Source organism: Callospermophilus lateralis, unplaced genomic scaffold (assembly GCF_048772815.1).
Source record: "Callospermophilus lateralis isolate mCalLat2 unplaced genomic scaffold, mCalLat2.hap1 Scaffold_74, whole genome shotgun sequence".
Lineage (NCBI taxonomy): Eukaryota > Metazoa > Chordata > Mammalia > Rodentia > Sciuridae > Callospermophilus > Callospermophilus lateralis.
Genome location: NW_027515420.1, coordinates 4,247,831 through 4,274,373, shown reverse-complemented (window position 1 = coordinate 4,274,373; position 26,543 = coordinate 4,247,831). Strand labels below are relative to the sequence as shown.

Below are 26,543 nucleotides of genomic sequence, written 5' to 3'. Positions count from 1 at the left end.
GTGACTATCATAAAACAAGATTACTAGAAAAATATGAAAACTTATAGCAATTTACTATTTATGTTAAAATCTTTCAAAATCTCTAGTTTACATAAGAGGAAAATATTTGCTTTTGACCCACTAGTTTTATTTAACCTCTTATGAAATCAGGGACGGTGGGTCATGGAACAAAATGTAGAATGAGCTCAGAGAATTTCCATTTCTATGCATTACACCATTATGTGATTCCGAGTTTAAAACTGCAGTCATCACTCAATTTAAAACACAGTATCACTTGACTCCTATAATTTTTGTCATTACTCTTAAATGAGATCCATTACATTTAATTCATAAATTCTTCATCTACTAAAATTGCCAAAACATTTTCATGCCTATTATTTATACTATGGAGTCACACCACATTTTTTATTTCTTGATTTTCCAATATAAAATGCATATTATATATTGGATATTAGGGATATAAAAATACATAAAATATGTTATAGAGTCCATAAATCAAAAAATCAAACAAATATTGTATGGTGCAAATCCAAAATGCTAAAAGGAAGAGAATTTATAATAGCATAGGTAGTCAAGAGCAGGAAAAAGAAATGCCCAAACTGAGCCTTAAAAAAAGCCTGAGTTGGGCAAATGTGAACTAAGGAAAAGTTATTCAAAGCAAAGGAAACAAGAATAGGCATGACTATATTTTTTTTTCATTAATTTATTCCTAGAGGGAGAATAAATGCTAATGGCTTTCTAGAGCCAAAACCTGACTCTACTGAATACTGGCTGCTGTGCTAACTTTCAGCAAGTTATTTAGCCTCTCTACAATTTGGGTTTATAACCTGAAAAATGGCAAAAATAAAGTATGTAATTATATGGTTATTTTGAAGATTAAACAAGATTATATAAATCACTTAACACTATTGAGAAAAGCCAGCATTTGGCATATTATTTTTATTTATTCATAATTCACTGTAACTCATTCATTATTTTAAAGCCTCTATTACAACACAATTCCAGAAACATAAAGATATGAAACAAGTTTTGGAGAAATAATACCTAAAAAGTTCAGAATGGCTGGAACAAGGGTATTTGTAGAAATATGAGAGAGCTACAGGCAAGAAGATCAAGAATTTTGAGTGCCAGAATGGGTGCTTTAAACATTGGACTTGAACTATACTTGTAAACTATACTTTAAACCAAATAAACCTAACGAAAATATACAAAACATGCCCTCAAGAAGCAGGAGAATCTACATTCTTCTCAAGCACAGAAAACATTCTCTAGGCTAGATTATATGTTAGGCCATCAAAGAAGTCTTAACAAAATCATAAGTATAAAGTATAAAGCCATTAATCAGTATAAAGAAGTATAAAGCTAGAAATCAGTAACTGTAAATAATACTGGAAAATTCAAATACCTATGAATTAAATAACACACTCCTGAATGAATCAAAAAGTATCTTGAGAATACATAACTTTGAAAACACAATATACCAAAACTTATGGGATGCAACAAAAGTAGTTCTATGAAGTAGGTTCTAGCAATAAGCACTTATGATAAAACAGAATAGGTATCTCAATAAACAACCTTAGAACTAGAAAAGGAAGACAACTAAAGTGAGAAGAAGAAAGAAATAAAGGTCAAAGTAGAAATAAATACTCACAAGGAAAACAAAAAACCAATAAGGCTGAGAATGGATTTGTGAAAAAGTTAGTAGAATTTACAAACTTTTATTGGGTTAACTAAAAAAAAATAAATAAAAATTTAAAAATTAAATATTCAAAGAAAAATAGAATGAAAGGTGAGAAATTACTACTGATACCACAGAAATACAAAGGATCATAAAAGACTACATAAACAAGTTTACACTGATAAATTGGATACAAAAGAAACAAATTCCTAAACAAATACAAAGGTGAAATTTACTGTCGTATATTCACATATATACCTCGCATAATTTGGTCAATTTTATTCCACTGGTCATCTCTTTTCCTGTCCCTCCTCCCTATCCTTCAATCCACTTCCTCTCTTCTACTGATCTCCCTTTTATTTTCATGGGGTCCTTGCTTTTATTTTGGTTTAGCTTCCAAATATGAGAGAAAATATTTGATCCTTGACTTTGAATCTGGCTAACTTCACTTAGCATTATGTTCTTCAGTTTCATCCATTTACCAGAAATATGCCATAATTTCTTTCTTCTTTATGTGGAAGGGAGAAGAGAAAGAAAAGAGGAAGCTCTGAGGAATTAAGTGGAGCAAATTATATTCCATGCATATATGTTTATGTCAAAATGAACCCCACTATTATGTAAAACTGTAATATACTAATAAAACAATAATAAAGAGAAAATTATATCCAATAATCCTGATGAACACAAAATACAAAAACCCTATATAAAATACTAACAAACCAAATTCAACAGCATATTAAAAGAATCGTTCACTATGATCAAGTGAGACTTACCCCTGAGATGCAAAGATAGTTTGACACACATATATCAATCATGTGCTATACTACACCAACAGAATGAAGGACAAAAACCATATGGGTATATCATTAGATACAGAAAAAGAATTTGTTTTTTTTTTAATTTTTTATTGGTTGTTCAAAATCCTACAAAGCTCTTGACATATCATATTTCATACATTTGCATACATTAGCTTCAAGTGAGTTATGAACTCCCTTTTTTGACTAAATTCAATACCCTTTAATGATTAAAAAAATTCTTGACAAATTAGGACTAGAAGTAATATACCTCACCTTAAGAAAGGTTATGTATGACAATTTCATAGCTAAAGTCATACTCACTGGTGAGTAGTTGAAAATTTTTCCTCTAAGACAAAGATACTTCCTTTCACTACTTCTAGTCAACCTAGTACTTACTGGAAGTCCTAGCCAGAAAAATAAATAAAAGATACCACATAGGAAAAAGGAAGAAGTATACTTGTCTCTGTTTACTGTTGACATTATCTAATGCATGAAATATCCTAAGGATTCAACCAAAAATCTGTTAGAACTAATAAACAAATTTAGTAAGCAGCGTGCAAAAATCAACCTACAAAACCCAGTGGCATTTCTATATACTAGTAACAGACTACCTAGAAAAAAATCAAGAGAATGATCCCATTTATAATAGCATTAAAAAATAAAATGCTCAGCAATATATTTAACTAGAGGTAAAAGATCTTTGTAAAACTAAAAAGAAAAATATGAAATACGAGAAAAAATTGAAAAGACAAAAATAAATGTAAAAACTTCTCATGTTCATGGATCACAGAAATTAATACCAAAATATCCATACTACTAAAAACATTCTACTGACTCAATGTAATCCCTACCAAAATTGAAATGAAAATTTTCACAGAAATAGTAATACAATTGTAAAATTCATATGTATTCATAAAAGATCCCCAAAAGCGAAGGCAATCTTGAGCAAGAACACAGTTGATGGCAACACACTATCTGGTCTCAAAACCTGGTAAAACTACATGGTACTGGCAATAACAACCACCACCACCATCACAAGAAAAAAAAGACTTTATATATACATACACACACACACACACACACACACACACACACACACACACACAAATGAGACAGAACAGAAAGTTCAGAATTAAATCCACACATTTATTTTCAATGGATCTTTAACAAAGTTGTCAAAATATACAGGGCAAGGACCACCTCTGTAATAAATGATGAGAACTAGATATCCACGTGTTGAAAAATGAAATTGAACCTTATCTCAAAATCATTTACAAAAATCAAATCAAAATAGGTTAAATGTTTAAACGTAAGACCTGAAATTGTAAAAATACTTTAAAAAAGACAAATTTTTCTTGACATTGTTCTGAGAAATTATTTTCCAAATACTAACCCCCCCACAAAATCATAGGCAACAAAAACTAAAACAAACAGAATTACATCGAACTAAAAATCTTATTCACAGCAAAGGAAATAATAAATAAGACAACCTACAGAATAGGAGAAAATATGTTTAAAGAACATATTTGATAAGGGGCAATATCCATAATAACTCAATAGCAAGAAAATAACCCAATTAAAAATGGGTAATGTATCTGAAAAGAAATTTCTCAAAAGAAGACATATAAGTGACCAACAGTTATATAATAAAATGCTCAACATCAATAATTGAAAAACACAGATTAAAACTACAGTGAGGTAACTTCACGATATTGTTCAGGATGTGGAGAAAAGGGAATTCTTATACACTGTTAACGGGAATGTAGACTAATACAATCTTTATTAAAAACAGTACAGAGATTTTTCAAAAATTTAAAGACAATCCATTATTTCTACTTATGGTTATACATCCAAAAGAAATGAAATAAATATGTCAAAGTGATACCTGCACTCCAATGTTCAGTACAGCATTATACATGATAGCCAAAATATGGAATCAACCTACCAATGGATGAATAAATGTATCAAGGAAATGTTTTATATATGCGTGAGTGCATGTATAAAAACATATATAAAACATAGATTTAAATGTTTATATATGTATTTATCATATATAAACATAAATATGTTTTATAAGTAAGACATACATGTATGTATATATGTACATACACATGCACACATACAATGCAGCTTATAAAAGAAGGCTATTCTGTCATTAATGGCAATATGAACCTGGAAGATACTATGCTAAATGAAATTCAGCAGGCACAGAAAGAAAAATAATGCATGATCTCACTAATATATACAATATAGAAAAAAAATCCAGAGAAACAAGAGTATAATAGTGGTCATCAGAGGCTGGTGAAGGTGGAGATGAAGAAATGTTGGTCAAAGCCTACAAAATCTGAATTAGATAAGAGGAATAAGTGCTGTGGTCCTACTGTATAGCATAGTGATTATAGTTAATAACAAGGTACTATATATTTGGAAATTGATGAGAATAGATTTTAATTGTGCGCACCATAAAAAACCGTTAAGTGTAAGATAACTTATATTCTAATTAGATGGTTGGCCATTCTATATTTCCAATGTAAAAACATCATATTATATACCATAAGTACATAAAAATTTTAAGTAAATACTTTATTTTTATTTTTTTTATATTTTAATTGGATACAATACCTTTATTTATTTATTTTTATGTGGTACTGAGGATCAAACTCAGCAACTCACACGTGCTAGGCAAGCACTCTACCGCTGAGTCACAACCCTAGACCCAATACATAAAATCTTTGTCAAAAAAAAAAAATCAAGCAATATTAGTCACCGAATTCTTCTTATGTGTCGTAATAGTATGTTTCCAAGAAACTACCAAAGATTAGTTGAGAATGAACTCCTCTATCCAACACTGCATGGGATTCGTTTTATCAAATCATAAATTTTGGGGTGTTTGCTCACAATAAGATTTCCAAGGTCTGTTAATCCTTTCAAAATAAGTTTTAATTCTATTACCTGATAAGAATCTTAAGAAACTGGCATACAATTTTTTTATATCTGTCTCCAAAAAAGTATGCTCTTTACATAATAAAAATTGGATGGAATTGGTGGCATGTTTACAAAACGTGATTTTCATTTGAGGTAGATAGTCTTAAGGATTTTTACTGCAACATAATTATTTATGTACTACTTAAAGAATATACTTTGTTACCTTAGTGTTCTCCTTTTGTCATAATGAAGTTTACTTTAATGAAACAAACCATTCTAATCATAGATTCCCTATTTATCCTTTGCAGTTGACATGACTATAGTACATAAATATTTCAGAATTCAGAATCATTATGTACATGTAATAATAAAAACATGCTATGGAGAAATTTTCCTAAGATTTACTTAGCATCCAGAATTGACAATATTTTATGCAAGAAACTGCATGTACAAATATTAATTATATATGGTCATAATCCTAGTAAAACTCATAGTCTTATTGAGAAAATTGATGTATAAATAAATAATTATTAGAGTTGCCTATATAATAATGAATTCAGTCATTATCTTTGATTTTATATCTTTCATCAGTAAGTGTCAGAAATTTCACCCTGTTAACATAACCAAATGTCTGTTCTGCTTCACATAATCTTCTTTATCACCACCCTAGTACACTTCTGTCCAGGACAACTGTGATGGCTTCATAATAGGAGCTTCAAAACCTTCTCTGTTCTAATCCATTCTTATAGAATAATCTGGGTAATCTTTATAAAATAAAAATCAGACCCAGTTGTGTCCCAGCTAACATTTCCTCCTGGAATACTATTAAATCCAGAATAAAATATAAACTTCTTATGCCTTTAAAGCCCCAGTTGATCTGTTCCTTTCCAACCCCATGTAGTCTAACTCTCCCCCTTGCTCACAGTTGATTTAATTCTGTTCCCAGGAAATATTAACCTCTTTTCCTCACCTAAGATCTTTTCAACAGAAATTTCTTCCACCTGAAATGATAATTTTTTAAAAAAAATCTCAGAATTGATTCATTATTTAGATTGAATTTAAATATTACCCTTTCAGTAATGCCTTTTCTACTCACTCAGTCTAAATTGGTCAACAAAAGTTCTCCAAATTTTTTACTTACTGGTACTTTTCTTATTTATTGTTTGTCAGCCTATTCCCTTCATTAGAATTGACAACTCTGTGAAGGGTTACACAGTTCTGAATCTCAAGTGCTTGGAGTGACAGTGCTTGCCACAAAACAAATCATCAATACATTATTGTTATAGTGGATAAACACAGGCACAGAGAAAGAGTGCAGATGTGGTAAGCAACAGTGAAGATTTTAGTGAGGTGAATATGAGTATGAAAATAGGGCAAATTACAACAACATGGAATAAATGCAAAACTCAGGCATGAACAAAGCTCTAAGGAAACAAAGGACAGAACTGATGGCAATAGGGTTAACATTTGAACAGGATATTGAAGAATGGCAGAAAATCAACATTGGTGGTTTGGTATTGCTAGCACATGCAAAGCATTATATTGTGAAAAATATATTTGAAGGAATTTCAATGTGATTGGATATTGCCTTAGTATAGAAAACTGGGCAAAGATTGGAAGCCCAGAAATAGACCAAGCACCTTACATAGTGAGATACTCTGGGAAAGTGGCAAAATCAGATCCAAACACAGGTTTGTTGCATCCTGGGCCAAGTATTCTTAACAGTGCAATATGCACACCATCAATAACACACAGCAGTGTGATGAGGAACTCAAAGTCAAAGGATGAACATGGTATGTTTACTTAACTGCTAATTTTCCTTGAACATGGAGGTGACAGATGGTAATTTTACCAGTAATTTATGTAAAATACTTTCTCGTGAAGATTAACATTGCCATATTGAGGTATAGAATGCAGGATATGCAGAGATGTTTTGGAAAAATACAGGAGGCTTCCTAAAATATACTTCTCAGCAGGCCTATATCCACTTCCCAATACTTTTAAAACACACATATTCTCAGTTGAAAATGTGGCTCAGTGTAGAGTACTTGCCTACTATGCTTAAGTCTCCAAGTATGATACCCAGCACCACTAAATAAATAAATAAAAGTATGCCTTTTCTTCTATCACGAGGAGTACTTTGGGAAATTTTTGATAAAAAATGTTTATATTATCTTATGAACCATACTAAAGGTTTTGGAGGAACACTAAAAGAAATTTTTCCAATTTGAAACTTCCCTATCATTTTCTTCCCCAATTGAGTTAGAATTTGAACAAGCAGAATTCTTTTTTTATTTTGGGGATGGGGGGAGCATTATATGAATATACTTGAACTCCTTCACTATTATACAAATTTCTTAACAGTTTTCCAATTAAGAGGGTCTATATTCATGGAGATCCTTTAAATTTACAGTTCAAGTTAAGATCCTGGATTGACGCAATAAATTCAACACAATTCTTAGCCATACAAAGTACATAGCAAAACGAGTATAGAAGACCTTTCTTCCAGTAACTTTAATAGCCCACAATAAAAACAAGAAAATTATTTACTTTATTGTGTTAGTGTACTATGAAATGAAGGTAAGAGACCTAAAAATAGTGGCTTAAATCTTTATAAAACTGCTAATTAAAGAAATACAGTGATGTCAGATTGTGGATTTAAGGAACTATTTCTGGGATTCCTTCCAAATCCATTATCTAAAGAGCAATTCATCCAAATGGAACCTCCTATCATCTGTCTAAGCTATATGTTTATTTCATATTATCATGGAATGTTAGAGCCAAAATGTATCTCAAATTTAGTGATCTTTAGAGTAACTCTTGTTAGAAATGCAGAAACTGAAGCTCAAAGAAGTTAAAAATCAATGGAAACACAGCTTTTAATTCCTAATCTAGAAACATCAAAAAAGTTCTATATTTTCATAATTATTTAATTTAAATATTAATTGTTTAAATAATTATAGCTTAATAATAATAAAGTAAAGGCAGTTGGTGGCTGATGCTTTGTTATAGAAACTGCAGCCCGGGGATGAGGAGATGAGGAACAAGGAATACAAAGTTTTAGTGAGCCAACAGAAGATGTACTGTACAGAGTAGTTACCAGTACTGTTTGTTTCAATATTTCTTTTTTTTTTAAAAAGAGAGAGAGAGGGAGAGAGAGAGAGAGAGAGAGAGAGAGAGAGAGAGAGAGAGAGAATTTTTTAATGTTTATTTTTTAGTTTTCGGCAGACACAACATCTTTGTTTGTATGTGGTGCTGAGGATCGAACCTGGGCCGCACGCATGCCAGGCAAGCGCGCCACCTTTTGAGCCACAACCCCAGCCCTGTTTCAATATTTCTGAAAGAGAAAATTTTTGCATGTTCTCACTAAAAAAAATTACATTAGGTGAATGATGTTAATTACCGTGATATGATTCCATGATGCATATGTACATATATGTGTTTGTATATCACTCACATTGTATTCCACAAACATATGTAATTATTATTTATCTATTAAATTTTTTAAAAATAAAATTTAAATATTATACAATTTAAGGATATGATAATCTGGGAGAACACTGCCCTTCCTTTAAGGCATCTCTGTGTGCCCCTCCCTCCCTACAAAAAAGCCTCCAGCTTATGCTTACTTTGTCTTTATGGTTTTTGATCACATAATTAGGTTTACATAAATAATGTATCATTTAGATTTTATTGCATTTGAACATTATTTCCAAGAGTTCATCATATACATTCCTCACTGACACTTGTTTCACTTCCTTCATCTCAAGTTTTATTATAATTCATTCATTTCCCTGATAAAATCTTTTATTGTATGAATATAACAAATCCTTCATGCTAAAATTACTCACATGTTTTGTTGTTCTGAGCAATTTTGGTAAAAAACTTTTGATGTGTATTAGAGTATAGTTGCTGGCTCATAGGAAATTTGCATGTTTAACTTAAATGGTAGAATCGGAGTGTTTTCTAAATAACTTGTATAAACTTATAACTAAATAATTAAATTTTAGTTTCTTGCTCTACACCTTTGCTCAAATTTGGGGTTTTCAGGTTTTAAAAATTTGGACAGTCTACTGAATGAGTAGACTGTGCTTTTTATTTGTAATTCTCTAGTAGAAATTATGGTTGAACATCTTATAGGTCAGTATTAGTCATTTAAGTTTCTTCACCAGTATGTATCTATTCAAATATTTTACACAATTATATTGAATCATATGTGTCATGAGGAAGTTTGTGTTTTATAGTATAGAAATTCTAAGTGATTGGGTGGTTTATATCTATTGTGAATACACATGATGACCAAGGTTTTGAATTTTAATGAAATCAAAGTATTAAGCCTTAAGAAGCATGTCTCCTTCTTCAAAGTAATAAGAATGTAATTTTAGTATCTTCCTCTTGAAATATTTTTACCTTCTGGGGGGCAAAATTATGCATATAAGAAGCTTAAGTGAAAAATACTGGCATCTTTCCCCAAAAGAAACTATTAATCATGCCTTTTTTTTTCTACATTTGATCATAAATGGTTATTAAAGTCTATAGAATTTTGGGCATCTTTTGAGAATAATAATTTTTCTCCTATAATAAGTTAACATGGTAAATTAGACTCAAAAAATTTATAAATTTATGAGTATTTGTTATTTAATTTCTTAGATAAATGCAATTTAGGCATGAAATAGTACCTTTTATTTTCAAACCACTAGAATGGTTTGAAAATAAACTTTGTTATAAATATTAACGCATATTAACTATGCAAGTTGGTCGGTTTCACTGGGATAGTTCCATACATGCACACATACTCTCTTAACTGCATTTACCTCTCTAGAACTATCTTTTACCCTACTTTCTTTCACCCTTACCCTGGACCCCCCTTCTCCCTCTTCCCTAATAGTTTCTATTCTACTTATAGGTTATTTCTTTCTTTGTTTCCATATATGAAAAAATACGACACTAGTATTTCTATATCTGGCTCATTTTGGTTAACATGTTTCATTTTCCTGCAAATGACATGATTTCAATCTTCATGGCTGAATAATATTCCAATGTGTATGTGCTTATAGTGTCCATTGACAGACACCTAGGCAGATCTTATAATTTGATTTTTGTGAATAGAGTCACAATTAAGATAGGTACACAGAGGTATGCATGTATCTCTTTCATATGTTGTCTTCATTTACTTCAGGTGTACATCCATCCAGCTGGATCATATGGTAGTTTTCTTTAGTTTTTTGAGGAGCCTCCATAGTGTTTTCCACAGTGGCTGTACTAGTCTACATTCCTAATAACAGTATATTATAAAGGTTCCTTTTCTCCACATCCTTACCAGCATTTCCTAACTTTTATGTTTTTTTTCTCTTTTGATAATAACCATTCCAACTGGGTTGAGGTGAAATCTCAAGGTAGCTTTGATTTGTATTTCCCTGATGGCTAAAGATGATGAACATTTTTTTTTTATATATTTATTGGCCATTTGTTCTTCTGAGAAGCATCTGTTCAGTTCAGTTGCCCTTTTCTTGTTCTTTGATGCTGAATTCCTAACACATTCTGGATACTAATCTTCTGTAACAGCTAGCAAAGATGTCCCCCATTTTGTAAGTTGCCTCTTCACTCTGCTAATTGCTTCAAAGCTACAAGCTTACATTGAGGTCTTTGATCTACTTTGAGTTGACTTTTGTAGAAGGTGAAAGGATCTAGTTTCCGTCTTCTACTGGGAGACAGCCATTTTCCCAGCACACTTGTTAAAGAGGCTGACTATATTTTTGGCAACTTTATTGAGAATCAGATGGCTGTACAGGAGTGGGTTTATTTCTGGGTCCTCTATTCTATTCCATTAGTTTATATGTCAGTTTTTATGCTAATACCATGCTGTGTTTGTTATTATTCTATTCCATTGTTTTATATGTCAGTTTTTAATGCTAATACCATGCTGTGTTTGTTATTATATCTCTAAGGAATATTTAAAATTAGGTACTATGATGACCCTAGCATTCTTATTTTGCTCAGGATTATTTTGACTATTCATGGTCTTTTGTGGTTCAAAATAAATTTTAGTATTTTTTTCTAGTTCTATGAAAAAATGACACTGGCATTTTGAGGGAATTGGCTTGATTCTGTAGATTACATTTGGCAGTATGGCCATTTAAACAATGTTAATTCTCCTAATCCACAAACATGAGAGATCTTTCCATTTTCTAGTATCTTCTTTTTCCTTCTTCTGTGTTTTATAATTCTCATCGAAGAGGTCTTTTACCTTCTTGTTTATTTGTAGACTTTTTATAAGGCTATTGTGAACGGAAATGTTTTCCTGATTTTGTTTTCAGTGAGCTTATTGGTGTGTTTTAAAAATACATTAATCTTTGCATATTGTATATCCCTGTTGTATTGCTGAATTTATTTATCGGTCTTTTGGTGGAGTTTTTAGGTTCTTGAAACTATACAACCATATCATCTTCAAACAGGGACAATTTGAATTCTTTCTTTTCTGTTTGTATCCCATTTCTTTCTTTCTCTTGGCTGATTGCTGTGGTAAAACTATATTGAATAGAAGTAGTGAGAATGAACTTGCCTCATTCATGAATCTAGAGGAAATACTTTTAGTTTTCCCCAGTTCAGTATGATATTGGCCATAAGTATGTCATGTAGAGACTTTATGTTGAGGTATGATTCTTCTACACTTATTTTCTTCAGATTTTTATCATAAAGAGATGATGAATTTTATCAAAGGCTTTTCATGCATCCATTGAGATTATCATGTAATTTTTGGTTTTTATTCTTTTATGTGCTATATTCCATTTACTGATTTGCATGTTGAACCATCTCCTGCAGCCCTGGCATGAAACCAACTTGATAATGGTGTATGATCTTTTTAATGTGTTATCAAATTTGGTTTGCAAGTATTTTTACTGAGGAGTTTTGCATCTATTTTTATCAAGGATATTGGTCAATAGTTTCTTTGTTGTATCTATCAGGTTTTGATAGGAAATACTGGCTATGCATAATGTGTCTGAAAGAATTCCTTCTCTTTCTACATTATGGAATAATTTGAGGAACACTGGTGTTAGTTCTTCTTTAGATGTCTCATAAAATTCAGCAATGTACCTGTCTGGTCCTGGGCTTTTCTTTGTTGGGAGACTTTAATCTCACTGCTTATTAATGATCTATTCAGCTTTTGATATCATCTTAGTTCAATTTCTGTAGGTCATATGCGTCTACAGATTTATCCATTTCTTTTAGATTTTTAATTTTATTGGAGTATAAATTTTCAAAACAGTCACTAATGATCATCTTTGGTTCAGTAGTATCTGTCATAATAACCCCTTTTCAGTTGTATTTGTATTTTTGGCTCCCATCCCCCGGCCCTGCCCCCACCCTCCGGGTTAGTTTGGCTAAAGGTTTGTCAATCTTATTTATCTTTTCAAAGAACTAACTCTTTGTGTTTCATGATCCTTTGTATCATTATTTTAGTCTCTATTTTATTTAGCTCAGCTCCAATATTTATTATTTCTTTCCATCTACTGCTTTTGGGTTTGCTCTACTCTTGTTTTTCAGGACCTTGAGATGCATTATCAAATTACTTATTAGAGATCGCTCATTTGTTTAAAATGTGGGCACTCATAGCAATAAAATTACCTCTTAGAACTGCTTTTGCTGTATTGCACATATTGTTCTACGTTATGTTTCCATTTTCATTTGATTCTACAAATATCTTAATCCTCCCCCTGAGTTTTTTAATGTTTAGTGTTTTCTCTCCATATAACATAGTTCCTGTGGTTCCTCTTGCTGTTGATTTCTAGTTTCATTTTATTATGATCTGATGCAATGCAATAAATTATTTCCTTTTTCATTTTCTTTGACTTTCTTAATGTCCCAAAATATGGTCAATATTGAAAAAAGTTCTATTAGCTAATGAAAAGAATGTAATTCTGCAGATGTTGGACAGAATATTCTATAGATGTCTGTTAAGTCTATCTGATATATAGTGTAATTTAACTCTGATATTTCTCTGTTGATTTTTTTTTTTGATCTGGATGATCTATTGGTGAGAATCAGATATTAAAGTTTCCCACTATGTTATAAAACAAACATTACTATGTTCAGTAATGTTTGTTTTATAAATCTGAGGTTGTTCTAATATTTAGTGCATTTATATTTACAACATTATATCTTCCTGATGGACAGTTTGCTTTGTAAACATGGAATAACCTTCTTTGTCTCTTATTTTGACTTGAAGTCTATATTGCCAAATATAAGTATAACTAGTCTTTCTTGCTTTGTTTTCACTTATTTGAAACTTCACTTTCTATCACTTCTAGTATCTGTATGTCTGCCACTGAGGTGAGTTTCTTGCGTCCAGCAGATTGTCAGGTTCTGTTTTTGTTTTTTCATTTTTATTTAAACTCAATTAGGCAGTGTGCCTCTTTTAATTGAAGAATTAAGACCTTTTATATTCAGGATAATTATTAAATGGTATGGACAATTTCCTGTCATTTGTATTTGGGCCTATCTTTTTCTATGTTTTTCTTCTGGTTGTTTGGAACAACCTCCTTTATTCATCTTAGAAGTCTAATGATCTAATAAGGTAATAATATTTTATTCTTTCCTAATTCTTATTAGTTTTTCTACTCTTTTAAGGATATGTATTCTTTCTCATGCTGTCAGGATTGTGTTTATCTTGCTTCCTCTTTTGAGTATAGAATTCCTTTAAGTATTTTCTGTAATTATGATTTAGTGGCCATGAATTCCTCTAGTTTATCTTGAAAAGACTTTATTTCTTCTTCAGTTGTGAAGGATAACATCACTGGATATAGTAATCTAGAATTGCAGTTATTTCTTTTAGAGCTTAATATCTATCATTTCAGGCCCTCCAAATTTATTTAGAGAAATCTGCTATTATTCTGATATGTTTGCCTTTGCAAGTATTTCTCTTCTGTAGCTTTCAATAGTTTTCCTTGTTCTATAATTTTTGAAGTTCAATAAATGTGGAGAAGTTCTTTTCCAGTCATGTGTATTTGAAGTTCTAAATGATTTCTATACCTGGATGATCATACCTTTCCCAAGATTAGAGAATCTGCTATTATTTCACTAAATATCAAGGCTGTTCTTCTGTTCCTTCTTCAATATCATGATTTCACACCTTGCTTTTAATCATAAATAGGCCTTGTAGGTTTTGTTTATTCTTACTTTTCTTTTTATTTTTTACTTTCTAAATATGATAACTCTTCACCCAAGTCTTGAAGGCTTGATTTCTTTCTTCTTTTTGATTTAATCTTGGTGAGACTTTTTATTTGATCTATTGAGTTTTTCATCTATAAAATTTCTTTTTGGTTCTTTTTTAGAAGCTCTCTCCTTTACTAAACTGCTCTTTTCTATCCTACATTGTTTCCCTTAAACCATCCAGCTTTTTATTAGTTTTCTCTTTGAATTAAATGATCATTTTTAGTATAATTACTTAAATTATTTGTCTGAAATTTCATCCTGCTTTGGAATCAGATACTACTGAGTTGTGAACTTTTAAAAAAATCATGCTGCCTTGTTTTTTTTTTATGTTTCTTGTATTTCTTATTGATATTTATGCATCTTTTAGGACACATACCTCTTCCAATTTTATATGAGTTCATTCTTAAGGAATAGCTTTCTCTCTTCTTTTCTCATGGACTCCTTAGTCCTCTTTTTAATGACTTCCTAGTGATTCAGACTGATCCACCAGTCAGGTTATAACAATAATCTTTATTATTTACAGTCAAATGATTAGGGGTTTTAGTTATATCTATAATACTTCTTCATCACAAAACCTAAGTTAATGTATGAATAAAGTGGGGACAGTGGCCTACTCAAGTAGACATATCAATAAAACCAGCTCAAGGGGCAAACCTCGGTTTTGTTGAGAAATGCCTTCAGATCCTTTGTGTAATTAAAAGGTGTTTAAACTGGTATCCGACTCTACATATTTTTTTTTTCTAGACATGTTATGGATATCAGGCCAGGATCATCTATATTCATTGTTGTTGATTTAAAGTTAGTTTAGTCAGTACAGTTCTCCTTTGAAGGTAATCTTTTTTTTCTCCTATCATTTAAAAAATTTCCTCTTTAATATTTTGTAACTGAATATATTAGATTTCTTTTTCTTTGCTTGGTGTGGATATGTTGGACTTCTTAAATCCATAAAATGGAGTGTTTCACTGGTTCTAGTTAAGTCATTTCATTTATTTTCTCCGTTCTGTTTTTAGTCTTTACCTATTAGAACTGATTATATGAATTACTCTAGACTCTCCATGTCTATTATCTCACTATAATTTCTATTTCTTTGTCTCTGTACCATATTCTGGATAATTTCTATTTCAGATATATCTTCAACTCCTTAAATCTCTCTTCATTTAAGACAAATCTGCAATTAAACCTAACAATTTCCTTTAATTTCAATTATTATATGCTTCACTAATTATTTGCTGTATTCTTAAAATTGGTTTTATATCCTTTAAAGTTGTTTCTGAACAACTTTATTAAAGCATGATTTTTTTCTCTCAACATCTTAAACATGGCTATGTCATATTCTATTTCTGATAATTCCAGTATTTGAAGTCTTGGTCAGTTTCTGTTGCTTTTAATATTACTCATGATTAGATTCCCTGTATGTTTAATGATTTTTAATAGTGAAAATTCTTTTGAAATTTTAGTTTCCTTTCAGATACCCAGGAAATAATTGAAAGGAAAATGTACCTTTATTTCCTGTTTACTTTTACATGAAGTCCTCCCAGATTTTTGGAAGTAAGTTCTCCTATTATACTTCTTACCCAGAAAAAAGTGACCCATGAGCTCTGTTTCCTGTGCCTCCTTTCGCCAAAATATTTTTCAACTCCTACATTTTAAATTGCTTGGGTAAAGAAGTTATTTCTCAACCTACTCTGACATATTACCAGAAATAAAAATTCACTCTAATTCTTTCTTTAAAACTGTATGTTGCTCTCCTGGGTTCAAATTCTATCAAACTGGAAGCATTAACATGCTAAAAGAGACACCGATTCTAGATCTACCATGGATCATAAAATCATTGTTATAGATTGTAATCACTTGTACCTAGTAAATTTTTATATTCCTTCATCCATTTCTAAGTATAATCTTTGAAGATTCATCTGTGTTGATACATTTTTACCAACTGACTTTTCTTTTAAAAAAGTTTGTAAAACTCTGTAAACAAGACTCTTTTAAATACTTTCAGGGCTATCTTTAAGAATAACTTTCTTAAGATTCATAAAATGATATCAACTTCTAAAAATGGTACATTTGTCTATGCACAACTATTCAAGTTGTCATTTTTTAGATTTAGCCTTTTCATTTTACTAATTTAAAAATAATCCCACATAGACTTGGATTATGTTATTGTATTTCCTCTAAGAATGAGAAGGACAATAAATCTTACTGAGCATCTGCAAGGTGTCATCCACTATGCTGAGTGCATATATAAGCACACATAAATATTATCACAACCCTGTTAGGTAGGTGGCAATATTTGTATTTTAAAGAAAAATAAACATGCACTTATGCACAATCATCTGTTAAGTGAAAAGTATCTAACCCAACTCTTCATGATTCTTATAAATGCTTTTTAAAAATTACTATGCAATAAATTTTACCATGCTTTATTAACTTATTAAGTGGTAATAAACCAGTTACAGAATCTCTACTCAAAAGTAGCAAGTTATATATTCTACCCACCCATTCAATCCTTGACCCATTTAACAATTTGATCTTCACTACTCATTCTTGATAATAGAAAGTTGTATCTCTTCTTGATACAAAAATGGTACATTAATATTTAATTCAACAAGCCCATACTGGATGACTAACTTGGGAATACACTGTACTATATTCTTCAGTGATTATAAAGCACTATTATTTGATCCTCCTTATTACCCTAGGAAGTAATTCACTAAATGCTTGGATACATCTAGGTATAGGAAACTCCAAAGTATACAACTATATCTTTGGAAAATAACAAGACATCTCTGGTCCTGAAATACATGATCCTAAAAGTTTATATATAGAAAGCCTTTCCTTATATATTAAAAGACAGTTATATTATCTAAATACTTTCAAATCTTAGATTATTTTTTTAAATTTCCATAGAATATAGATAATATATTAATTTGTTGCCATGCTGATTTCTTTACTGACTTATTTTGAATAATATTTTAAGCTATAAGGAATTTCCCCCCAAGAGTCTAAATAAATTACTATTAGGGTCATCAGTTCCTCCAAGGCATTACATATTTTTATACTGTTTGAGCACTATTTGAAATACCGCTGTTCTTCATTAACACTAAATTCACAACATCAACGTTACTCTTAAAATTGTCATTTCAAAGAAGAAATGCAAATTTTAAGGACTTAAATTATGTAAACCAAAACTAAGACAACAAAGTTTAAGAGACTTGCTATGACTGTATAATGAGATGAAAAAACTAGTATACCAAAATTTCTGAATTCCAATGTCAAGCTACAACTTTTTTGAAATGGAAATTATATTTTCTGAACTGAAAATCAGGACATATGGTATAACCATAATTTCCCCCTAAATTTTAAATTCATAATTATGAAAAGTCTTTTACACAGCTTAAAAGGTTAGTTAAATATTCATTTTGTTAATTATTTTATAAACTAGATAACACTGAGACTATCCTAGTTATTTTTTACCATATCAATCTACCATTCCAAAATAACTCCTCCTCACATTCCCTGTTTAATAACTACTCATGTTGTGTTTTCTTTTATGGATATATGCCCTTCCTCAGTGAAACCTGGAGCTTAGCAATTTTTTCATTAGTTCCTTTTAATAGCAAAGTTATTACATAATATTTCTGCACTGCTATGTCACAGCTAGCTACCGAGTTTAAAAAAATTCATAAAATGCTAGAAAAGACTTTACTCAGGATTAGGACACAGTTTCAGGATGATGAAAATGTGCAAAAATGACAATGTTCTGTTACAGACTAAAAATGTGTAGATCCACTCTTACCTGCTTAAAAAGTTGAAGGTTAACAGCAATTTCCAAGAACTGTTTCATCACACTTGAGCGATGCTTTACAAAACTTTCCTGACAGAAAGTGACAGGCTCACCCTAAATAGAAATGAAGATTTTCAGGGCATCAATATAAAGACAGTTAAAGAACCAGTCTCTTTTAGGAGGTACATGGAGAGTCCTAGAGTATATGACAGGGAATCAACAAATAGACCTCGATACATAGTAGCTGGATTTCAGGCTAGCCGAAATGTTCCAGTACTAAAAATCCTCTAAAATACCTTACTATTCAAGAATCTTTTGGACTCTGAAAACTGGTCAATTTCACTGCCTCAAAGTAGGAGTAAATTTCCTAAAACTAAGATTAACACTGTTATACTTAAGTATGAGAATATAAATAGTATGTGTACTTGAAAACATCCAACAATTTTATTTTCATCCTGATTATAAAATATCTTAACAATATTTAATAATATATAATATGTATACTTATATAATAATATATAATAATATTTATACTTATATAATATAATATGAATACTTATATAATAATGTGACAATTATTACATGATTTTTGCTGTTTCCATTAGTTGTTATAAAATTAATTTGTTTTGAAATCAATGAAATGCTTACAATCACCTTATCTTCATAATTGCAAATATAATTCTGATTGGATATATTTTAGGATAAATTCCACTTGGCATCTGATTTTACTTATCCTAAGTGCTAAGTAATCATATCTCTAGAACCATCTTGTGATAGCTGTACCAGATGCTCCCTCTTCAAATGAACAAGGACTTAAATTTCAAGTCCTACAGACTCCACTTGTTCCACTTATTCTTATTTGACTGCAAAATATCTGTCATCATTCAGTGGCTGATCCCTACCACCTGCTATTTCCCTCATCAACCTAAATGCCACCCTCTGCCCACTCAACACATATAAACATAAGTGACTAAACTTTATGATCAAAATAAAAACAGAGACTAAGGACAATGACTCATTCATAACAATAAATCGTGTTAGCAATTCTCATGTTGTCCTTAATAACTTGAAAGAATAAAAGGATGTTCAGAAACAAAAACCTGGGAAATAACTCTACACCGGAATAGGTGAGATTTCTAATTGAGGGTAATAAAATGGTATAATTTATCAAACACTACAAATACAGAAAGAAAATGTATTTAAGGAGAAGTTGATGAAATAAATTTGGATGTGCATTTTAAATCGTATTCTCAGCTGAGGCCCAGATAGGGATTGTTGTTCAAATAACTTGTTGAAGAATTAATCTGAGAAAAGATACTAGAGGAAATAAGGAAAGGAGAAAAAAAGCCAAGCAAGAATGGGATCAGATTCATAGATCAGCTTCTACCTAACTACACAGGGGAAAGCACTAATTATAACACAGAATTTATCCCAACTTCTTATACTGCATGTATCATTGGCTTGATCTCCCCTTGTGGAGGTGAGTAATAAGGGAAAGCACATTCTCTCTTTGGAAAGGCACCTCCTATTTAGCCAAAGCAATTTTTCACTGAAAGGATCACCAGCCAGTACAGGAGGTCTAGGCAGTGAACCAACAGTATCTGCTATAGTATGGTGAAGGCAAAGTGCTCAATAAGAACATGGAAATGTCTGTAATTTGATATACTTAAGAATTATCTATACAGAATTGCATATTAAAGTTAGGCTTACCACCCAGTATAGAAAATGGTTCATGCAATTAAGAAATATCTATCTGCTATCTAATCTGTTGTTTAATGCTATATTGTTCATTCACAGAAACAGAAAATAAACATATGATTCTGTGGCAATAAAGAGTAATGAGATAGAAACATAAAAACAAAAGGAAAACTCTTCATGTGACAATTTCAACATAATAACAAAAATAACTGAATTTTGCTCTTCAGGACAGTGATGAGGCAATAGAAAGGAACCCAAACTACAATCATTTTGATGGAAATGTCAAATGAAGGAGCATAAATAAAAGTATATCAGGAAAACATAAAATGAACTAGAACAAGAATGAAATTCATATTACAGAGAGGAGAACAAACTTTCTAGAAAGGAAGTACCAACATTACTTGCCACTATATTTAAAGAAGAAACAATAATATATTAGATACTATATTAAGAAGCTTTCTAGGTAGTTTGTTACTGATAATAGTAAAAACATCAATGTTCATACTTGATTCACTTTTAAAACAAAATCAGAGCAGATTCAAGATTATTCAGTATAATGTGACTGAGTCATTTGCATAGTGACTAATGAATAGGAAGGAAAAAGGTATCATTAGAGCCATGTGCTATGAAGTACATGCCCTCCTTACCTGATCTTATCTAAACTTGACCTATCAACTGCTTGTTGCAGAAAAAATTATTTAGAACTGCCCCCTGGAGGCAAAAGTCTTCTCCATATGGAACACATGATTTATCTCACTAAGTGTTGAATTTTCTTTAATAGAAAAAAGTAACTTTTCCTTCTTCTGAATAGTCACTGCCTTTTTACAGCATCTCTTTGGTGATTCTTCTCTGTTTTGAAAAGTTATCCTTAAGTCTTACCTATAAACTCTGGAAATCTGAAACCAAATTCTGGAACTAAACTCTGGAGAAGAAAGTTTCACAAGATTATATTTTTTGCCATAAGATGTGCAGGACTTAGTAGGAGTTTGCAGTGAAGGTATCAGGAAAAAATCATACTGTACAAAAATGTGAAATGTAATCTAAAAATATCAGTATTTTACTCATGAAGTTCCTTAATGCAATGGGACCTAATATGTAATGTCACCATTATATAAGGAGAATAAACAAACTAAGCAAAAATATCTGCATACTGATAGTTTATTTAAATTTAATAATCTCTGAAAGATTCTGCTAGGTCTCTCCTGGGAATATTCAAAAATGTGCAGGTTCTCAGAGGAAATGATAATAAATGATTTTCAGATTATATAGCATTTTCCTTTCAAGAATCCCAATGTTATTTTTATGTAAGGAATAGCAAGTTTACTTTCAGAATTTATTAAGCATGAAAAAATAAATTTCCCCCAGTGCTAATATATCAGCACACAAATCAACAAAAAAAGAAACCTTATATTCAAACTGTAACATTTTAATCATTAATAGTAAAATCTTCTTTTTGTATATATTATACCAGTTTATGCCAAGGCCACTCACAGAATGCGTCTTGAAAAAATAACACCTACCTACCAATGTTTCATTTGGCTATGATTCAGCAACTTTAAATGGAAAGAGACACTGATTTTTCTAAATTAGATTTAGCATTTTGGTTAAATTTGAAAAGTTAGATAATATTAATAGGTAATGCATTAATTTGCTACATGTTGCAAAAATAAATTTTTCTTTACCACAATTTAAGAAACTAACAAGATAATCACCAATCTTATGAAATATTTTACAAGTGATATAAAAATGGAAACTTTATTATCAAAAGCAAAGTCTTACCGGTCCCATAGTAGTTGGAGAAAATTTTTACATTTTTGCTGAAGCAATTAATAGAAATTTCCTTCACATTTACTAAAAGAAAGCAGAAATAAAATGCTAGATACAATCCAAACATTTCTTTAGGAGTAACCATCTCTAAAGTCAAAAGGTCCATCAATACTCAAACATGGTTAACGAGATGAATGAATACCTAAACATGTTTTAGGAACCACAAAACTGCCAGGGATGAGTAAATGCTACTTTTCAACCAAGATTAGAAAAACCAGAAGAGTTCACTATTACAAATTTCATAAATGGAAATCTTAAAGCAAAGATTTAATAAGTAGCATCTTAAATTATAGATGCTAGCCCTATGTACAAATGGCTTATTCTGAATCACTAAATTCAACAACTTTACTAAGTGATAATGTTTTAAAGGAATATATCCAAAAAATATTTGAATGGCAACTCTTCCAACTAATCAAAGTAAGGCCCAGGTTCCTAAGCAATCTTCATTTTAAAAGTAATTTACTTTTGATACATTAGCAATGCTTAAGGAAACTCAGAAAAGCTTGATTAACTTTTAACAAATAACAGAACCTTACATATTCAAAGGAATAAATTATGTTCTTAGGATAATCAGGTATTTGCCCCTTAATTTACTAAGCAAACATTTCTTCAGCATTAGCTGTTAGTCAAAATTGTGACTTTGATTTTTAACAGTTTTTGACACAGTGACATACAAAGGTACAATTAAAGACCCTTTATTGTTATCTAAAATAGCAACTCTAAATACTGTCATGTTTATGACAATGCTTTCCTTTTGGAGATTAAAGATGAGTACTTTTCCTTGATTAAAGGAATTTTTATCATATATTACTTCTAAAATTTAATTTTTAATAATAGCTAGCTGCTATGTTCTGGATCTTAAGTATCTTCCAAAGGTCCATATTTTAAAAGCTTGCTCCCTAGGGTTGTGCTATTGGAAAATGGTGCAGCCTTGAGGAGGTTAGATCTTGGAGGGATTAATAGGTCATTAGAAGCATGACCTCAAAGGGGACTGTGGGACCTTGGTCCCTTCCTGTGTCCCACTTTCAATTCCTGGCTCATGATGCAAGGTGGTTTACTCTGCCAAGTACCTAATTCATACAATAAGTTAGCACATGCATTTAGTATTTACATGGATATACACAAATCATTTGGGAGGGCTTTCCTTCCCAATTACATCTGACTGGTTCTTCAGTACTACTGCCTTCTTCAAAGTCACTCAGTTCTGAGCCTTCTGGCCAACCTTGATGCTCCTCACTGAGTCCTTTCTTCTCTGTGAAAAAACAGCCTCATTTGCCTCCCTACCTTCAGTCCTTGTAATACACAATTCTGAGCACTTCATTCCCATGATTAAAAAAAAATATTTAAACACTGTATGTTAACTATGTAATAGATATAAGACTTTCCAGGTTGATTTAGAAAAGTAATTTATGACTGGTTTTGCCAATTCTACATGAGTGAATCTTAACCTGTTTGGGTTTTTTTGTTTTTTGAGGAGATGGTAAAAGCTATTATTTTACCTAGAAAAATGATGCATATATTCAATAGGTGTCTTACACATTTCTTCTGTTTCCTATAGATTCATTTACATAATTCTCTTTTATAATTTTCTTCATACTACTGTAGAAGAAATGTTCAATATAATATTTTCTAAATGTATAAATTGTATTCATAATAAATCTGAATAAACAGAATAAGAAGTATATTCTTATACTGTGATGTTTTCCATCACTGCTTTCTACTTTATATTATTTGCTAATGAAAAGAAAAAAAAAGAGAAAAATCAAAATTTCCTTTCAGTACAATATACTCAGTCCTGCTTCTAGAAATACCAAGATAAAGATGAGAAAAAAAGAATTAAAAGATTGGAGAGAAGAGGATAAAGCTATTTGAGTAGAGGCAGTTATCTAAGATTAAAAAAACAAAAACAACTATTACTTGGAAAACATAGCTTGGAAAGCAAGTAGCTTCCCCAATTAATATACACACAATGCAATGATATACAACCTGATCTCTTTGAGAAAATTCTAAGATTTTGCATTCAATTTAATCTTTTTGTAAGTGTAAATTGTACATCTCTGTAGGGGTAAAGCTAATTTTCCCAAATACTTTGAAAGTTGGCATGACAACTTTCAAATTAAATGACAATAGACAGATTAAAGGCAGAAAAGGCATGCAAAGTTATTTAATGTGGACATATGCAGGGGACTGACACAAATTTTTTGCAACTCAGAGGGTCTTATGATAATCCAGCATGGTGGCAGTCTGTAATCCTTGGGACTTGGGAGGCAGAGACAGGAAGATTGCCCTCAAAGCCAGCCTGGGCAACTGAGTGAACCCTATAATCAACTCAGGGAGACCCTGTCTCAAAAACAAAGAAACAAACATGAAAAAAAAAAAACAACACCCAAAGGGCTGGGAGTGCAGCTCAGAGGGAAAACACTCCTGGGTTCAATGCCTAGTACCAAAAAAAGTGGGGATATGTCAGATAGTTGAAGATTAAATAACCTCTCTCATGGGGAGAAGGAAATTAAGCCTAGAAAACAGAAAATAGACTGATACAAAAATTTTTTTCTACTTTGCGGGGGAGGTGAAGGGTTGAACTTCACTGTGAACAAAGTTGTCTCATTATTTAGATAAAGTTTCCCAGGTAATCTCTCATAGCATTCCTGAGAAGAATAGGTAAAAACCCTCTGGAGAAAGTTATAAGACAGCTGAAGAGATGGCCTGGCATTCACCTCCAGCACAGGGATAAACAGGGCAACAAACAAAGGGCTGCATCACAAGGAATGTGACTAAGGCAGAACTGAAATTCAGCACAGGAGTAACAGGAACACTAAATAGCATGGAAACACAGAATGGCAGCACAGAGAGAGGAACAAAGCGTACTGCAACTGTGACCCTTGCTCCTCAGCCAGAAGGAACTTCACAATGTCAGGAAAAAGTTATGGGGAAAAGTGGCCACCATCATCACAGCGTGTCAGCAGTTCTAAGTAGAGGAGAGTTCCACAGCCTCACAGGCTTAATCCAGTTGAAGGAGCTGCCTAGGGTCCATGTAACTTCTTGGACCCAGAGAAGAAACTCACAATGAGCCCCTCCCAACCCCTAATTCAATTTTCAACCCCAGAAATCAAGTCACTGCAGCACAGCACCATCTTTAGAACAGAATCACTGCTAGACTCTATGCCTCAGGGGTCCATGAGCATCCCAATATATTGGCTGATATTACTAAAAGTCCTCAGAACCAACACCTACCTCACAGAGCAAAGAGCAGGCCCCTCTGTATCCCAATACTCTGGGACTGGGACTGGACTGCTGCTGCGAAAAACTCCAGTATTACCCATGCTCACCTAGCAAGCCCTAGAGATAGTCCTGTGAATGTCCTGTGATACTGGGAATGTTTGTTGCTATTGCCACCACAAACCATAGGATCACTTATATTTGACTCCTGGGATCTACAGACAGTCCCCTCTGCATCCCATGGCTCTAGGATTGTGGTCGCAGCTGCTGCAAGCTATGCCACTGTTAACACTCAACTCTGCAGGGCCTGAGGACATACATATTTGGTAATCCACATCGAATGCAAAATTGTACCACTCTCTCCAAACACAGCAGCAGTCTAGACTACTGGGTACTTGTAGACATGGATAATACTGCTTACAGCTAAAAAAAATAACATAGAAGCAACAAGTCATTCACTGTAAAACTGTACTACTACCTACCTTTACACACACATACACACACCCCAAAATGCTGCTGTCTAGACTACAGAGGCATATGTAGACATGGCTAACATTGATTACAGTTAAAGAAATCACATGAAGGCTATACTGTGCTCACTTAAAACCAAAGCCAAAGCATCTACCTACCCAACATCCTACACTACACACCTGAACAAAAAATTCCTTTCCTATGAAAGCTACTCCTTACAACTTGAAAAATTCCTGTTACACTGGAAATGCAGACATATAAGTAAAATCACAAAAAGCAAGAAAGAAAGATACTGCCAAAGCAACACAATAATTCTCCATAAACAGATACCCATGAGAAAGAAGGACATCTATGAAATACCTGGAAAGGAATTCAAAAGAACAATTCTAAGTAAAAACTCAGTGATATGCAAGAGAATACAGATAAACAAATGAACAAAGTGAAGACAGTAATTCATGATATAAATGAGAAATTTGACCAAGACAAATAATAAAAAGGAGGCAAACAGTATTTCTGTAGCCCAAAACTTTAATCAATGAAATAAATGCAATTGAGAACTTCAACAAAAAATAGAACCAAGCAGAACAAAGACTTATAAACTTTAGGACAGATATTTTGAAATAACCCATTCAGACAAAAAGAAAAAAATAAATAAAAAGAATGAAAAAAGTCTTAAAAGCATAAAGGACATTGTTGAACAAAGAAATATTCATCTTATGAGTGTTCTGAAAGGAGATAAGAAAAGACATTAAATACAGGAAAATCCAAGTTAATAAAATAATTGAAAATAAGTCCTGAAAGACATATGGATATCCAGATTCAGGAATTTCAAATGATCCTAAGTATACTCAATCCAGAAAGACCTCCAGGGCATATTACAGTCAAAGTAAAAAATCAAAGATAAAGATAGAATTCTAAAAACAACAAGAGA

The 26,543-nt window shown here is 31.7% G+C and overlaps 1 protein-coding gene across 1 annotated transcript in view; it reads right to left on the bottom strand.

Annotated features, from left to right (window-relative positions):
* Positions 1–26,543, bottom strand: part of LOC143389909 (DENN domain-containing protein 1B-like) — a 107,284-nt gene that overhangs the window by 5,736 nt on the left and 75,005 nt on the right. The window contains exon 8 of the mRNA XM_076842639.1: positions 18,410–18,511. Within this exon, the coding sequence (XP_076698754.1) occupies positions 18,410–18,511 (102 nt within the window). The remainder of the gene's footprint in view (positions 1–18,409; positions 18,512–26,543) is intronic.